Source organism: Balaenoptera musculus, chromosome 16 (assembly GCF_009873245.2).
Source record: "Balaenoptera musculus isolate JJ_BM4_2016_0621 chromosome 16, mBalMus1.pri.v3, whole genome shotgun sequence".
Taxonomy (NCBI): Eukaryota; Metazoa; Chordata; class Mammalia; order Artiodactyla; family Balaenopteridae; genus Balaenoptera; species Balaenoptera musculus.
This window is the reverse complement of record NC_045800.1, coordinates 9,675,973-9,694,215: the sequence shown is the minus strand read 5'-3', so window position 1 is coordinate 9,694,215 and position 18,243 is coordinate 9,675,973. Positions and strand designations below refer to the sequence as shown.

Sequence of the window (18,243 nt, the reverse complement as noted above, 5' to 3'; positions counted from 1 at the left end):
ATCCATAAAAAAAGAAAAAACCTACCTCATGGCTTTGCTGTAAGTGCAAGAGAACACAGGGACCTCAGGCTTGGCACATAGAAAGAGCTCAGTATTTATGGAATAGACACGTAAGTAAATGAATGAATCAAAGACTGTCCCAGTTTATATTTGCAGCTGTGATGATGTGACACCAATACACCAGCTGAAAAATAAAAATTCTCCCAAACAACTATCTTTTAAAATGAATTTTATATTTGAATCTACTGGAGACTAGGTTGAGGTTTAGCTGGCTGTCTAGACTCTGTACACAGAACAAGTGGGTAGAAGAAACCTTTGTGGATTCAGTCTTGCTTGTGGAAAACCCCCTTGAATTAATTAGAAGCCTAAACCATGGATCATTTTTGAAGAAGTACAGTTTCATTTGCCTGGGGATATAGAGCAACTCTAGCTAAATTAACATCGGACGCCCAGCAATGGCCAAGTAGAGGGACAGGATTGGAATGATGTGTCACTTGCCCAGCAAATATTTCAATGTAAATTGCTTGGTCCAAGTTCTTGAAACCGTGAACTTCTTATTGAGCCTATGTTATAAATAGTCTTCATCAACATCTGCTTCTTTCAGTGCACAAGTCAGTTTAGCTGATGTACTGATTTCTAATCAGTAGCATCAGAATTCATGATTTTTCTGAAGGAATAAAAAAGAAGGCAACCTAATCTTTGTTTCACTGTGGGATTTGCCTGTTGGGGGCTCCAAAGAGATCCACTGCCAGTAGTAATATAATAGCCAACAATTTATCTAGTGCTTAATCTACTGCAAGAGCTTTATGGAAATTATCTCACCACAGTCACATGATGTACGTATTGTTATGATTCCCATGTTATTTTACTTATTTATTTTTTGGCTGCATCTCGCAGCATGTGGGATCTTAGTTCCCCAACCAGGATTGGAACCCCTGCTTTGGAAGTGCAGGGTCTTGACCACTGGGCCACTAGGGAAGTCCCTGATTCCTATTTTAGAGATGGCAAAACTGAGCACAGAGAAGTTAAACGATTTGCTAAAGTGTATACATCAGGTGGGTGGTGGAGTTGGCGTTCACAGGGCAGCGGTCACGACCCTATCCTCCCTCCAAGGGGAGCTTGTCCCAGAGACAGATGAAGGAATTCACATACACGTGCGTTTAGCCATCTGTGGCGGGAAGTGGAAACCTGGTCACTTGCTGGATGTCCAGCTTGGAAGAAAACAGCATGAAGAGAACGAAGCCGATCGGCCGCGAACACATGTAGACAGTGGTAAGACTGCTGTTGGGGTCCCGTCAGAGGAGTGCCTCCAGGAAAGGGGGTCTTGACTAAGAAGTATGGACATTCTGGATTCCGTGGTGCCCGGCCTCTGGGCCTGTCCCCTGTGCCTGGCAACTCTATCATTATAAGAGACAGAGCACTAGCTCCTGGGGTGGAAGCTGAAAAGTCTGTGTATTCATTCACTCTCTTCCCCAGCGGCAGTGGCAGCCTCTGGTGCCCGTGGTGTCCAGGACAGCAGTGAGTGATGAGACAGGTGTCAGCGACGGTGCTCAGTGTCCAGCAGCCGTGGTAGTGGTGGTCCAGGGGCCAGTGGTGGCAGCAACAGGCGAGGCTGCAGAGCTGCCTGGGGGAGTGGTCCCTGGAGGGCATTTCATTGCTGAAATGTACACAACCGAAAACTGAACACTGAACATTCCCCACCTTCAAAGTCCTTACCCTTACGGGACTCTGCCATTTTGCTTGGCCATCCTCTCTCCCTCCTTCGCCTCTCTCCTTGGGAGTGAGCCCCCGACTCTCTCGTTCTCTTTGTCAGGGTTTTTTGCTATGTTTGCTCCCCTGTTGAAGACTTGCTTGGGACCTTTCTTCATTCCCATCTGGCTCATCCAAGATATTTTGTTTGAAAAGATTCTCTTCCCTAGAAAAATTCCCTTTTGATTTTGTGATGGGGGGGAGGGAAGGGGGCGAGGGTAGGCAAAGTTTCTTGTTTCTCATCCCTTTAATCTTCAATTTTATGGAAATCTAGTGTTAATAAACACAAAAGCAGTCTTTTTCAAGCTTTTTCCCCCCAGTAGATTTATTTTTTCAAACAATATCTTATGCAGAATCTCAAGATATGAAACATACTCACTTTTAAAAATTGAGTTGAAACTCACATAACACAAAATTAACCATTTTAAAGTGAGTAATTAAGTGGCATTTGATACATTCACAATACTGGTATCTGTCTCTCTGGATTTACCTATTCTGGACATTTCATGTCAATAGAATCACACAGTATGTGACCTTTTGTGTCTGGCTTCTTTCACTTAACATATTTTCAAGGTTCATCCAAGTTGTAGTATGTCTCAGAATCTCACTCCTTTTTATGGCTGAATAATATTCCACTGTATGGATAGATCACAATTTGCTTATCCGTTGTCTGCCGAAACATACACACTTCTGCTCTGTTTGAACTAGAAGTGGGGCACTGAGATCCCCCTCCACATCCAACTTTCCCCTCCAAGGAGCTCCGGACACTCCTCTGAGCTTGGTAGGACATCTGGTCTCCAAGAAACCTTTGATGAAGTGCTAACTTTTTTCCCTGGAGGGGTTGCACCGTGTGGCAGGTGTAAGGAGCTTCTGCAGAATGAACGAAAGTCTCTGCCACTACAAAAAATATATGTATATATATTGAAATTGACTGCATTCATGCAAAAGAGTGGCTAATTGTTAACGACTGGAATCCAGAGGGGAAGGAGGCTGCGAACAGAGTGGTCTTTGGTGGCTGCCTTTCTTCAGTCCCGCCTGAGAGCCGCAGGGCCCCCTCCACCCTGGGTGGGCAGGTCTGCCTACCAGCGACCTGGGCAAGCCTGCTGCTTTGCACAACTTCACTTGTTGAAACACAAGCCACGCCTGGGTAAGTACATTCTGCACACACCACACCATAAACAGGTGCCAGACTGCTGCGTCATCATGTTTCCACAAGTTTTCTTTGTCTTTCTGTGTTATTTACGGCAGAATTTTCCCAGGTGCAAACAGGAAGCCCTTGAAGGTTTTTCCTCCTCTCTAGAAAGAAAAGTTTGTCTCTAAAGCATAAGGGCAAGCGAGTGACTCATGGCACCCCTGCTCCGGGAGCAGGACAGTCCTGCTCCCCTAGGTGCGGCCAATCAGATGACAGGGGCCAGTTTTAGTTTGGATAAGCCTTTTCTGAAAGGAGCCCTGCTAATGTACTAACAGGAAAATCCTCTGCATGAAAGGCCCTGGCCTCAATGGGCTGGGAAATGCTGATTGCACGTTTGTGTATTCACTGCGGCTCTGATCTGGCTCTGCCCAGGTATGATGTGCAGCTGGTTTGTGTCAGTGTCGTGGGTGGAGACTGTTTGGGCTGTTTGCCCAACTGGTTGAGGTGGGTCTGGGCCTCTGCTTAGACCTTGCTCGCTTCTGAATGGTGGAGGAGAGAGTCAAGTTGCTGACACGCAGACTTTTCAGGGGCCTTGGCCTCCAAAGTCACAGACCGTCCCTGACTGTAAGTAGACAGCAGAGTCGTACAGAGCGGTACTTCCTCTCTGGTCTTGAGGAAGCCGGAGGAGGGCAGTTCTAAAGGTCACCAGGAGAGAGTTTTGAATGCAACCAGGCCTTCCCTCGGGGGTTTTGAAATTTACACTGAGCCAGAAGTAGTTTTAAAAGCCAGTTTAAAAATCTAGCTCAAGTGTTCTGATTCTTAAGAAAATTATTGAATTTTATTTGGTGAATGAGTTTCAAAAATTAATGTTACATCGAATCACGTGTAATTCCAGCCGCATGTGGTTCAGCCTGGCAGGTACGAGGAAGTTATGATAATGGATAAGGGCACAATGATTGTAACACTCAACATTATTTCCTAAGGCATAATTTTGCAAATGAACAGAAAAAATAAACTGAAGTGACTGATTTTAAATAAATGAAAATTTTTACATTCTGTAAGTGAGTATATGATTCCTTTTTTTTTTTTTGGCCATCTTATAAACAGCAAATGGCAGAAAGGACTGAGCAATTGCAACTTTTTTTTTTTAACATCTTTATTGGAGTATAATTGTTTTACAATGGTGTGTTAGTTTCTGCTTTATAACAAAGTGAATCAGTTATACATATACATATGTTCCCATATCTCTTCCCTCTTGCATCTCCCTCCCTCCCACCCTGCCTATCCCACCTCTCTAGGTGGTCACAAAACACAGAGCTGATCTCCCTGTGCTATGCGGCTGCTTCCCACTAGCTATCTATTTTACGTTTGGTAGTGTATATATGTCCATGCCACACTCTCACTTTGTCACATCTTACCCCTCCCCCTCCCCATATCCTCAAGTCCATTCTCTAGTAGGTCTGTGTCTTTATTCCCGTCTTGCCACTAGGTTCTTCATGACCCTTTTTTTTTTCTTCTTAGATTCCATATATATGTGTTAGCATACAGTATTTGTTTTTCTCTTTCTGACTTACTTCACTCTGTATGACAGACTCTAACTCCATCCACCTCACTACAAATAACTCCATTTCGTTTCTTTTTATGGCTGAGTAATATTCCATTGTATATATGTGCCACATCTTCTTTATCCATTCATCCGATGATGGACACTTAGGTTGCTTCCATGTCCTGGCTATTGTAAATAGAACTGCAATGAACATTTTGGTACATGACTCTTTTTGAATTATGGTTTTCTCAGGGTATATGCCCAGTAGTGGGATCGCTGGGTCGTATGGTAGTTCTATTTTTAATTTTTTAAGGAACCTCCATACTGTTCTCCATAGTGGCTGTATCAATTTACATTCCCACCAACAGTGCAAGAGTGTTCCCTTTTCTCCACACCCTCTCCAGCATTTATTGTTTCTAGATTTTTTGATGATGGCCATTCTGACCGGTGTGCGATGATACCTCATTGTAGTTTTGATTTGCATTTCTCTAATGATTAATGATGTTGAGCGTTCTTTCATGTGTTTGTTGGCAATCTGTATATCTTCTTTGGAGAAATGTCTATTTAGGTCTTCTGCCCATTTTTGGATTGGGTTGTTTGTTTTTTTGTTATTGAGTTTAATGAGCTGCTTGTAAATTTTGGAGATTAATCCTTTGTCAGTTGCTTCATTTGCAAATATTTTCTCCCATTCTGAGGGTTGTCTTTTGGTCTTGCTTATGGTTTCCTTTGCTGTGCAAAAGCTTTTAAGTTTCATTAGATCCCATTTGTTTATTTTCGGTTTTATTTTCATTTCTCTAGGGGCTGGGTCAAAAAGGATCTTGCTGTGATTTATGTCATAGAGTGTTCTGCCTATGTTTTCCTCTAAGAGTTTGTTAGTGTCTGGCCTTACATTTAGGTCTTTAATCCATTTTGAGTTTATTTTTGTGTGTGGTGTCAGGGAGTGTTCTAATTTCATACTTTTGCATGTGCCTGTCCAGTTTTCCCAGCACCACTTATTGAAGAGGCTGCCTTTTCTCCACTGTATATGCTTGCCTCCTTTATCAAAGATAAGGTGACCATACGTGCGTGGGTTTATCTCTGGGCTTTCTATCCTGTTCCATTGGCAATTGCAACTTTTTGATTAAAGGGTTAGGAGGGAGAGAATTGATCACTACAGTGACATCACTCATAATTTTCTCAGTTTGGGAGCATTTTAATTAGGCCCGTTCAAAATACTTATATTTTATTTTCCCGTGACTGTTGATTACACATAGTACATGGTAGCTACTCACTCAGTTTTGGTTGAATGGCTAAGCAAATCAATGGACACGTTTTATTGTGAGTAAGTCCATCACTGAGGTTTTCTGAGGAAATGCTATGATGACAGCCATCCTGCTGGGAAGAAATCTCGAATCAGAAGGCAGGAGACTGGGTTCTGTTTCCAGCTCTGGCCTCCCCAAACTGGGTCTCTGGCAAATCCCTGGCTTTCTCTGCAGCCTCAGTTTCCCCACCGGATTAGACTGGTAATCTCTAAGGCTCCAGCTCGAAAAGTCTGTAATTTATTTTATTTATTTATTTATTTATTGAAGTATAGTTGATTTACAATGTTGTGGTAATTACTGCTGTACAGCAAAGTGCTTCAGTTATACAGATATCTATCTATCTATCTATCTATCTATATATATTCTTTTTTAAAATATGCTTTTCCATTACAGTTTATCATAGGATACTGAATATAGTTCTCTGTGCTATACAGCAGGGCCTTGTTGTTTATCCACTCTCTATATAATAGCTTATATCTGCTCACCTCATCTTCCCACTCCATCCCTCCCCCAACCCCCTCCCCCTTGGCAACCACCAGTCTGTTCTCTATGTCCATGATTCTGTGTCTGTTTCATAGATGGGTTCATCTGTGGCATATTTTAGATTCCACATATAAGTGATATCATATGGTATTTGTCTTTTTCTGACTTACTTTACTTAGTATGATCATCTCTAGTTGCATCCATGTTGCTGCACATGGCATTATTTTGTTCTTTTTTATGGCTGAGTAGTATTCCACTGTGTATACGTATCACATCTTCTTTATCCATTCATCTGTCGATGGATGTTTAGGTAGCTTCCATGTCTTGGCTATTGTGAATAGCGCTGCTGTGAACATAGGGGTGCTTGTACTGAAAAGTCTATTATTTTATTTATTTATTTTATTTTTTGGCCACGCTGTGCGGCATGCGGGAATATTAGTTCCCTGACCAGGGATGGAACCTGTGCCCCCTACATTGGAAGTGCAGAGTCTTAACCCCTGGACTGCCAGGGAAGTCCCTGAAAAGTCTGTGATTTTCAAAGCTTTCTGTAACTTAGTTTCTCCACCTAGAACAAGTGAACAAATAGGCCTGATCCTGCTTATGCTATGGGGTCTTGTGGAACTCTGTTGGCGATGTCAGCAGATGTCCTGGGTTTCTCTGTGGGCTGTGTGGGAAGCATCCTCATTATGATGACGATTAATAAACAACGTCACTAAGTAAGCCCGATGAAATGACTCTGGGTGTCCAGACAGCAAAAGCCGCTTTACATGATTATTTATTCCTTGTCTGGCTACAACTACGCATTTTCCTCAGCAAGGAAAACATGCTGCCTTCATCGAAATATGTGCAGAAGTGAAACTGATTTGATGAAACAAGTGTTTAGAGAAAAAAATATGAAAACCACATGTTTTTGAAGAGCAGTGGATTTCACGCCTCCTGACATTGGACACCCAGCTCTGCTGTCCTCGACAGTGGGAAGCCAGCCGCACTCTGGATTTCCAAACCGAACACAATTAGAAACAGAAAACACTCCAACAGCAGTGCTCCTCAAGCTCTCCTTGGCAAACGGGCCCCTTTTGTCACTCCCTTTGTATGTATACGTATACGTGTACATTGGCGTTAGGTCAGAGGCTCAGTAACAAACTCGTCTTACAGAAGTGTCTGCCAACCCGAGGTGGGAATAAAACACCAGCCTGTACTGCTGGGTGGCACGTCGCACAGGAAAACCCTTCAAAAGCAATTTTCCATGTTGCGACTGCAGAGATAAACACTTCCCATCATCTGGCTTTTGAGATTGGGGAAATGAGCAGGCGGAAAAATCCTCAGATCCTCTTCAATTCTACAGATGTATATACCCTTTTGTTTCTTCCAGTCACCGCTGATCAAATCCGAAGGGACGCTGGGCACCCTGAATCACCATGGGCAACGAGAACAGCACCTCGGGCAACCAGGTGGGTGTCACGGGGCTTCCCCTTGACCTACACGGGTCTCTTGAGTGACATTGACTAGACTTTTTTTTCAGCATCTCCTCTCTGCCCAGGAAGGAATGAACTAAAACTCAGAGTGTGGCTAGATACATGTGGGCATATTCGTATCCATGTAGGCATTTTTCATTCCATTTTCAGAATTCTCATATTAAGTCTAGCCCTAATTTTATAAACGATATAAAAACTAGTTTTAATTCTTGTCCTATGCTTTTGAAATTGACATATGAGAGTTTGGCGCATTTTTTTCCTGGATTGTGGCCCCCTCCCCATCTACTTACCTACATGGATACATACCCCTCCCCCCCAAAAAAGTCATGGGCCTGAAGAAATGGTTTTAAAAATCTATAAATGTCGAGCAGATTAAATGTGAACTATCATTTCCATGTTAGGTAAGGTTTTCACAATTGAGGCATAGGCTTTGCTGGATTGTGTGTAATACTGGGATATTCAAGTAAATTCAAATTTTATAGTTATCCATTTTAAGTTTGAGAGTCGTAATTCAATGCGCCGGTGAACAAAATTAGGGAAACACTTTCCCATCGATCTGATACACAGTGGAAATTTTGGATTAATGGTATTGAGTTCTCTGAATGAGAAAATTCGACCTAAAGCCAGCCTAAGGCAATTCCTTTTCCCTCTGCTTTTTTCTTCCCCACAATCTTCTTTCCTCCCGCAGGAAAACAGGAATCATCAAAAGAAAAGATGGCAAACTCCAATCTTTAGAGGCAGACAGGAAACAGTAATTGTGTTAAACATGTGGGTGGGAAACTATAGGGAGAGGTGGGAACTGTGGCACACAGAGGGGTCCGGTCCAGCTGTCTAAAGGAAGCAGCCACATCAACACCAGCTGATGGCTGCCAAGTAGAAATGTGGGTCCAGTGTTACAAGACCTTTCCATTTCCTCGAGAGAAGTCAGAAACCCAGATTTTTTTTCCCAAAAATCTTAAAGTTTTTAAAATTAAACTTTTTATGTTGAGATAATGGTTAGATTGGCATGTTGTTGGAAGAAGTAATACAGAGAGATCCCACGTACCCTTTACCTAGTTTCCCCCAGGGGCAACATTTTGCAAAACTAGAGTACAAAATCACAACCCAGATACTGACATTGACGCAGTCAAGATACAGAACGTTTCCAGAGACAGTATTCCTTTTGTTGCCCTTATAGCCACACCCACCTCCCTCCGGTGCCCCGTTCATAACCCCTGGCAATTTCTAATTCATTCTCTATCTCCATAGAGATGAGATAGAGAATGTTATACCATGTTATATAAATGGAATCATACAGTAGGTGACCTTCTGGAATTGGCTTTTCTCACTCAGCATGATTTCCTCGAGATTCATCCAGATTGTTGCATGTGTCAATAGTTCATTCTTTTCTATTGCTGAGTAGTGTTCCCCAGCATAGATGTACTACAGTTCATTGAACCATTCACTTAGTGAAGGACATCTGGGTTGTTTCCAGTTTGGGGCTATTACAAATAAAACTGTTACGGACATTTGTGTACAGGGTTTTTTGTGAACATAAGTTTTCATTTCTCTGACGTAAAGCCCAAGAGTGCAGTTGCTGGATCATATGGTAGTGGCATGTGTAGTTTTATAAGGAACTACCAAACTGTTTGCTAGAATCCCTGTACCATTTTACATTCCCACCAGCAGTGTATGAGGGATCCAGTTTCTCTGCATTCTGGCCATCATTTGGTACTGTCACTATTTGGTGTTGCCGTTCTGATGTGTGTGTTGTGATATCTCATTATGGTTTTAGTTTGCATTTCCCTGATGACTGATGATGTTGAATATCTTTCACATGCTTATTGCCATCTGTATATTCGTTTTGGTGAAATATCTGTGCATGTCTTTTGCTCATTTTCTAACTGGATTTTTCTTACTGTTGATCTTGAGAGTTTTTATATAGTCTAGATAATAATCCTTTGTCAAATTGTGGTTTGCAAGTATTTTCTCCCATTGGTAGCTTGTCTTTTCATCCTCTTAACAGGGTCTTTTACAGAAAAGTTTCTACCAGGTACAATATATCAGTTTTTCTTTTTATAGATAGTGCTTTTTGTATCTTCCCTAAGCTGAGAACTCCTACCTGAATACAGACAATAAAGTAGGTTATATTTTCTCTCCATTACCTATACTAAACTGCACTGTCCAGAATTGAAGGCTGGTTTATTTAGGATAGATGCACAGAAATGGAATTGGCACATCAAATGGAGGGTAAGTATTTTTGAAAGGCTCTTGCTATGTATCTATATCTATAGTTATATCTATATATGAAATGCCTTCCAGAAAGGTGATGACAATTTATATGTCTCTCATCAGGATATGAGAGCCCATCTCACTATATCCTTCCAAGCAATGAATATTTTAGTGTCTCAGATCTTTACTGATTAGAAAGGTAAAAATACTTAAAGATTTAAAAACTCTCACCCTACTATACTTTACCCCCATTTCTCATCTCCTGCCAGCTCCCAACCCTAGCCTCCCTCCCCAGTCCCCCGACTCCTGGAGCAGACAGGAGAGGTTTTCCTGGCACCACAATTTTTCACATCTCCAGCCTCAGCCAAACATGACCCAGTGGGGCATCACGGGGGTGCCTTTAGGATTCCGGAATCAGAACAAAGTTTGCCTTCCTTGGAGAAACAAATGGAAATGAAGCGCAAGTACGTTTGGCTGTAGGACTCAGGGTCCCCCACGGGGCTGAGGCTCCAAACCTGTCTTTCCACTGTCTCCTGGATATCTCTGCCTAGATGACCCGCAGTCACCCTGAGCTCTTCAAACCTGAGCTCAGCTGATCCTCCCCTTCTGTATTCCCCCTCTTGGGTACCATGCCCTATCCTACCATTCAAGACAGAAACCTGGGGGTCACCTCTAACTCCACCCATTCCCATTCTCCATATTTAATAAATCACTCTATGATTGATTGATTGATTAATGGACTGGCCGTTTAGCTTTCTAAATTTCTGTTTAATCAGGACTGTTTTCAGTTGTGAGAGACAGAAGCCCATCTCCAATGGCCACAAGCAGAGAAGGGGCTTCTTTGGTTTATAGAATTGAGAAGTCCACAGAGAGGGTTTAGCTGTAGTAAGTTACTGAGGGTCAAAAGATGACGCTGGAGATCTCTCCTCCCTGGATCTTGCTCTGCTTTCCTACCATGATGTCCTAGTCCTTAGGGAGGTGCCCCCAGCCCCACAGGCAGCTCCACGCTTCTTCCAGCTAATGGTCCGGCCTCTGATTAGCTCTCTCTAAGGAATCTGATGGGCCCTGATCTGTCACGTGCCCTCTCTTGAATCAATCACTGTGTCCCCAAATGTGAGACACTTTGATTAGCCAGCCTGAGCCACGTCCCCATAACTGTAGGGGCAAGGTGGGCCCTGGGTGATGACGGTCCCATCAGTATGGCTTTAGAGCACTTTCTCGAAAGACAAAAATGTAGCATATATCCATGAAGTTTTTTCTTACAGCTTTTTTCCTCCACATCCCCATTGTCACAACCCTATTACCTCACACCTGGGTCACTGCAGACACCTGCAAACTATTTTCTCTGCCTCCACCCCCTCCCCCATCCCACCCACACTTCCCAGTCCTCTCTCTCAGAAGCTTTTTCTCTGTGAAGATGCACTTGGAGGTGCCTGCAACCTGCCTACAAGTGAACTCTTGGAAGGAAAGATGCAGGTCTGAATGAACCTCTGTTCACAGATTAAGGACCAGGCATTGAGAACCAGCCATGTCACTGGTGCAAAGGATGAGAGACAAGTCTGCCTAGTCCTGGCCCTTGCCTCCTTCATACACCCTCGGGCTTCAGGTTCCTCTCCCTCTGTTGTCTGATTTCCCCTGGGTAGCTGTGGGGGAGGTAGGAGCACCCCCAGCAGGTTAGGCTCTCGCTCTGGTTCTTGGGGGGATACAGTTCACTGTGGCCTGTCCTAACAGCAAGACACTTTGCTTTCAGCAAGAGGACTCCGGCTTGAATAACATCATCCTTTGGCCTCCAAACCCTGAACCTCTGCAGGTACTGGGAGACGTGCTCTGCGTGGCTTGCTGTCAGCCCCCTTCCTAACTTCTAGATGGTTGCAGACTTTTGGCGTGGTGTGTTCGTTTGCCTTTTTAGTTTTTCTCCTCTTCCTCCTTCTCCCATTGCCTCCTCCCACCCACCTCAAATAAGTGATAAAACACAGTAGAAATCTGCAATATATGTTTGGATTTTTAAAACTAACATTTTGGTGTGTCTACCCAAGACCTGGCTCGGTTGATATGCTTTGAGATGCTGAATAAGGCTTATGTTCTCAAGGTAACGCAGCTGCTAATACTTACCTTTCCAAACATTTCTACTTTGATTTCCTTTGTCCTGGACGGAAGCTGAGCATGGGATGGTGGCCCCCCTTCGCTACCAGTGGGCAAAACTGATTTGTTGTAAGGAAGATTGATTTCCCAAGCTCCGCCAGTGTCGTTGTGCATAACGCAGCTGGCTGAGTCCCCTAGTTTTAGCCCTGCTCAAAGTGTTTGCTGTCGACTGGAGAGGAGGGCAAATTGGGAGCTATGCATGCCTTTCATGGAGATGTTTCCTGGAGACAACGTCAAGGTTGGTGTGTGCTGTGGGTGTGGTCAGTGTGAGGCAATAAAATGTGACTTGCGGTGAAATCCTGGCACACCCAGGAGGAGGAGGAGTGTTAGTCACCCACGTGATGTGTTCCTCGCCTTAAGGAAAGAGCAGCTCCACCCCAAGGGTGGCTGCCAGAAGGTCTGCTTGGTGCTGTTGATGAAAATAATCAAAACAATCAATAATAAGAATAGAAAAGAGTTTTATTTGAGCTAAACTGAGGACTATAGCCCAGAAGCCAGCTTCTCAGATTACTCTGAGGAACTGCTCCGGAGAGTTTTCAGCAGAGGAATGACATGAACTGAGAGGGTTGTGATTGCTCTGTCGAGAATGGTCTTTAGGGGGCAGAGGGCAGAAGTAGAGGAGGGACGTTAGTTAAGACGCTATTTAGAAGTCAAAAGATAGATGATTATGGCTTGGAATGAGGTGGCAGGGAAGGGGGTTCCTGGATTGGGAATATATTTTGAAGGCAGAGAGAAAAGGCTTAATGATGGATTGAATTTGGTGGTAAGGAAGAGAGCAGACTCAAGAATGAACCCTAGGTGTTGGGCCTGAGCCATTGAGTAGATGGGAATGTCATTTCCTGAGATGGGGAGGATTGGAGGAGGGGAAAATTTAGGGGGAAGGGAGAGAATCAAAGGTTCTGGTTTGGTCATAAAATCTGAATGCCTATTGGGAGCTGCAATGAAGAGATCTAATAGGTATTTAGATACACAAGAGATGGGACTTGAGATGTATATTTGAGTCATCAGCACAGGTATTTAAACCCATGTGACTGGATGAGACTACCTGGGAGAGAGTAAGAGAGTTGGAAAAGGGGACCCAGGACTAATTCCTGAGATGCTCCAACATTTAGACCTAAGCCCGGGGGAAGTGCGGGAAAATCTTTGAAGGAGTTGGAGCTGGCTGAAGACAAAAAAAATGAGGGACCTAAGAGATGATGAGAGTATCAAGAAACAGAGAGTGTACAGTGGCATCAGATGCTCCTGGGAAATAAGGAGCAGACACCTGTCCATCGATTTGACAATATGGCAGCCTTTGGTGACCAGGAAAACTTCATATTGCCCTGCCGGCCCCTGACAAACACAGTTGTGGTGGAATAACAGTGATGCAGGTTGCATGGGGAAGGAATGATGAGGGAAATGGAGATAAGGAAGTAGAAAGAGGTGTGTAGATCATCCAAGAAGTTTTCCTAAGAAAGGGAATAGAATATTGGGACAGTAGCTAGTGGAGACAGTTGCATGGAAGCTTTAATTAAAGACTGAAGATACTAGATGCCTGCATGGTGATAAGCTTGAGGGAGAGAGGCAGGGAATCATTGGAAGACAGATGAGAGAAGGGTCAACTGAAGGAAGGCTGACCTTGCACGTTTGCGAGGGAATGGGATTGGAGCAGAAGTGGGCTTAGAGGAGAGACATTTCCACCACTGTGGACTGGGGGAGGGAAGACAGAAGCAGATACACCTCAGAATCGAGAGGGTGGAGGAGGAGGAGTTGAGGGAGCTCCCTTCTGATGGCTGATAAGGGTGCAGAGAAAGGGGTGCATGTGTGCGGGGGTGGAAATGAGGTCAGATGAGGATGGGGGTGTACTAAGCATGGGAGTTGGGGGGATAACAGGTACTTCGGGAGACTGGACCCTGAAGCCAGGGTACGAGGCATGGTAGGACCTCTCTTCATAGTCTCTTGGCAGTGGGCCAGCAAATTAGCTTAATGATTTTTGCTTTTGAAATTTTTTGGCAGCAACTGATTTGTCGAATTAATTAATGACCAATTTTATCTTAAGAAGTCAAGTGTAATAACACCACAATAGTCTAGTATCTGGATCCTGCTGACAAGTCACAGTTATTTCTATTTTCATCAGCACAAACTCTATTTAAACTCTGAAATTTAGTAGTGTGGCCTTGGTTTCTTGTCTGTACTGCCAAGGGAAGAGGAGTCATTGAGGGGGAAATTCACACACACAGGCTGGACCAACTCCATCCATTTATTGAAGGTTCCTTAGCGACTGAGGCCTTTTGACCTCAGACCCACCCCCTCGTGGATGCCTGTTGCTGCATGCTGGGTCCTACTTGTTACTCCTGCTCCTTCCCTCCACTGACTGACTCACTGAGGTCTCCTGGCAGGCAGGCTGCTCTCAGGCAGCACAGAGCAGCCTCACTTACTAGAATGCACAGCTGTGACTCACAGCCAAGCCCCAGGCCTTTCCTTCCTGGTGACTTCTCTTCCTGAAGGCATCAGATATGTTGGCTGCAAATGAGAAGAAAGTCCTATGTGTAACCAAGGCTGTGGAGGGTGACTGGCTTGGGCATGGGAGGGCACAGTCCAGTGAGAGGTCAGTAGACTAACACTGAGCCAAGGGGAGCCTGAGCTGTCTCCGGGAGTGTCAGGGTCCTAGCTTGTGTGTCCTCTTTGGAACAGAGGTGGAGGTGACATAGTAATGAGAGGTTTCATGAGCCCTTTCTGGGGTTGCATGCATCGTGACTTGCATGGAAGGATTTATGGTGAAATAAGGGCCATGTCAGCCCACATCCCCAGCTCCTGAAAGTGGGCGTGACAGTGGTTCAGTGTTCTTTCCTGAGTGCTCGGTTCTGGGTAGCCCTCCGGAGGGCACCTGAGCTCTGAGCGCATGGATTCCAGTGCACGAGGGCAACGCCCATCCTTTGGTGGCTGCTTTACCACCTCTGAACTTCCTCTTGGCCATTGGGCTGTCATGATACCCGTTTACGGCTCTGACAGTGTGGAGAGGGAAAGAAAGACAGTCAATCCTATTACTATAATGGCCTGACTTAAAAATCCATGATCATTGAAAAAACTCTTTTAAAGCAATTCCATTGTCTGGACGTTTCTGTAGTTTGAGTCCCATGGGGGAAAAAAAAAAAGGATTTTCAACTATTGAAAGTGTGGTCAATGCTGTGAAGCAAGAAAACAGATGCAAAGACACCTGACGTGGCACTGGGTGTCCGAGAAGGCGCTCTGGGGGAGCTGAAGGACGAGCAGGAAACAAGAGGGGTCAGGAAGGTTGAGGGCAGGTCACTGGGCACGCCTCCTCCAGCCCGGACCTCATCAGGGCAGGTCTTTGTGGTTCTGCCTCAGTGTTAAAGAGGCAGCTGGGCCTGAGGTTCGTTCCTGAAGGTGACCTCAGCACTGTGGTTTCAGACTGTGGACTTCTCTGACATCCAAGGGACAGAGGACCAGGAAGACGGGAGAATCTGTTCTGTGTGAGCCATCCCTGGGCATGTTTCTGCAGGCTGAGGTCTGTAGAAAACCTTAGGCACTGTGTGACTTCATTTTGCTTCTAGATAAACGTCCCCTAAATATGTGCATAGGTTGTTTAACTCTACAAATGCTTGGGGTCCCAAGTTCAGCTCGGAGGTAGTTTCTCTGTTTCCTGAGGAACCCAAGGAACTCAACATTACGACAGCCTTAGACCAGCGCCGGCAGAAACAGCATCCTCTAATATTCTACAGGCAGTAGGTGGGCACCTGGGATGATTTAACTGTGTTTAACGAGAAGGAAATTGAACAAAGACAATTAAACAGCATGAACTCAGTGCTGATAACAGTGGGGAGAGCTCCTTTATTATGACGTCTGATGGCGCAGCCCAGAGGGCTGATGCTAATTTTCGCTGGACTGATTATCGAAGTTTGTGAACCGCGTGGCTCCGTGTCTGGCCGGACGCATCTTCTGAAGAATCTGATTAACTATTTTAGCTTTAAGCTGAGATGGGCACTGGGGCTCTTGGTTAATGAGTTTTGAATCGGTTTCTTCTGTATAATCGTAATAACTAGAATATGTGAGTGTCCACTATGATCTAGTCTTGTGCTTTGTGCTTCACATGGATTATTTTATTTAACCTTCAAATCAACCTTGTAAATATGATCCCCCATTTTCCAGATATGACACTCGAAGGCTTATGGCTGAATAAACACTAAAGCTTGGCTTTGAACCACGACACCTAGCTTCCTGCACCCTTCTTCTTTTTTATTTTTTTAACATCTTTATTGGAGTATAATTGCGTTACAGTGTCGTGTTAGTTTCTGCTGTATAACAAAGTGAATCAGCTGTATGTGTACATATATCCCCATATCCCCTCCCTCTTCCTGCACCCTTATTCTTGAATCAAGCCTCATGCTGCTTTAGCATGACAATGAATAGTTGTAGAAAAATTCTAGAGGAGCAAAAACTAAGGTTTATATCTGCATTTCAAGAGCAATCCAATCAAAGAAATCACAGGATGTTACAGGCCATCCTGACAACCCTTACTCTTTGAATAGAGACTGCTCCGTTTGGACAGTTCTTTGCCATATTGACAAATTGCTCGTATCGGCCACTGAGGCAGGCAGGCCAGGGGCTGAGGTCCCCATTTTATAGACAAAGAAATAGGCTCCAGGGAATTCCCTGGCGGTCCAGTGGTTGGGACTTGGCGCTTTCACGACTGTGGTCTGGGTTCGATCCCTGGTCAGGGAACTGAGATCCCGCAAGCTGCGAGGCGCGGCCAAAAGAAAACAAAAACAAAAACAAAAAAAAGAAAAAAAGAAATAGGCTCCAAAAGGTGAAATGATTTGGGTTTTCTGAACTTATCCAGCCCTCTTTAAACCATATTGCTTCTAAAATATTAAATACATACAGGACATTAGTATTAAGCAGTGGTTTTGAAGTCTCAAAGGTTTTCCTTTCCCCACAAACTCCAGACATCAGAACATGTCAACTCTGGCATCTTTGAGGTTCCTGGGTCCTTTGAGGGTAATTCCTACCACTTTCAATGCCAATGCTTTTGAGGAAGGGAAGGTAGATATCGTTTATTGAATGTTATCTCTCATTCATTCACTAAACTGTAAGTTCCATGAGGGTAGGAACCATGACTCTTTTATTCTAATTAAACCTTTTATTTGGGAATATTTTCAGATTTACAGAAAAGTTGCAAGGATAGTCCAGAGAATTCCCCTACTCCTCCGCCAGCTCCCCCTAAAGTTAGTATCTTATACCATGTCTTTTAAAATCTTCTGTGTCAACCTAAAGCCTAGACTCAGCCCTTCCTAAACATGAGGCAGCATCACGCAAATCCCAGTGCAAACTCAATTCTCTTATTTTCTCCATCTTCTAAAGGAAGAGTGGGGCTTCAAACCCAGCTCTCACTGACTCCAAAGCTTGTTCATTTTTCCTACCACATCATACCACATTACATGAGAAACCGTTCCATTTGGGGAAGCCTAAAATTCCACCTTGGAGCCTCCCCCTTCTTGGCCTGACAAAGCGCCTGTGAGGAGAGCTAGGGAGGTGAAGAAATGTTTGGGATGATCTAGCAGAACTGGTCTAAGCATTTGCCTTCCCTTGACAGGGAGGGTGGGCAGCCCACCGGCCCTAGCACAGAACATGTGTTCGTCCTCTATGTTTGGCAGCCTGGCAGTTGTTTCTGAAATCCAACTCCTAGTGCCATGGGGATGACCTTTGGTCTACTTCCCAGCGTTCACCTGCAGTCACACTGCTCCCAAGAAGCTCATTCCAAGAGTGGGCGACTTGGCAAGACACTCTGGGCCTGATCTAACCATGTTAATTAAATCTCTTTATTGGCATGACCGGTAAGCAGTGGTCTAGAGAGGTGGGGCACATTTAAGAGGTAAGGTCTGGGGAATTTTTCTTTTTTAGTGAGGAAACACTTTAGCTCTCGATAAAGTGTATTTTCCAGGACTGGAAAGTTGCTGCGACTGTTTGAAGATTGCTTTAAAATAAACCCAGAGCTCTGGAGTATTCCTGAGCCAAAGAAAGACTGTTTGTTTACTCAAGCAATGGCAGCAAAGGAAAGATTTGAAGAAGCAATTTGAAAAGTCAGTTTGTCACGGGGAGGATTGCCAATTTTTTTTTCCAGGCTGCTATTTAGAAGTGTAACGGGTAACTTTAGAAATGTATGCTATTTGTAGTGACACCTGTTGACACAACAGACCCCTTGGA

The 18,243-nt window shown here is 44.3% G+C and overlaps 1 protein-coding gene across 14 annotated transcripts in view; it reads left to right on the top strand.

The window, feature by feature from the left end:
* TACC2 (transforming acidic coiled-coil containing protein 2) overlaps positions 1-18,243 on the top strand; it is a 212,876-nt gene that overhangs the window by 26,322 nt on the left and 168,311 nt on the right. For 12 of the 14 annotated variants that reach the window (XM_036828561.1, XM_036828563.1, XM_036828574.1 and 9 more), the window contains 2 exons: positions 7,584-7,662; positions 11,648-11,707. The exons of 1 other annotated variant lie outside the window; for it this stretch is intronic. In XM_036828561.1, the coding sequence (XP_036684456.1) occupies positions 7,630-7,662; positions 11,648-11,707 (93 nt within the window). In that variant the 5' untranslated portion in view covers positions 7,584-7,629. The remainder of the gene's footprint in view (positions 1-7,583; positions 7,663-11,647; positions 11,708-18,243) is intronic. One more of the 14 variants, XM_036828567.1, reaches the window with a different exon arrangement.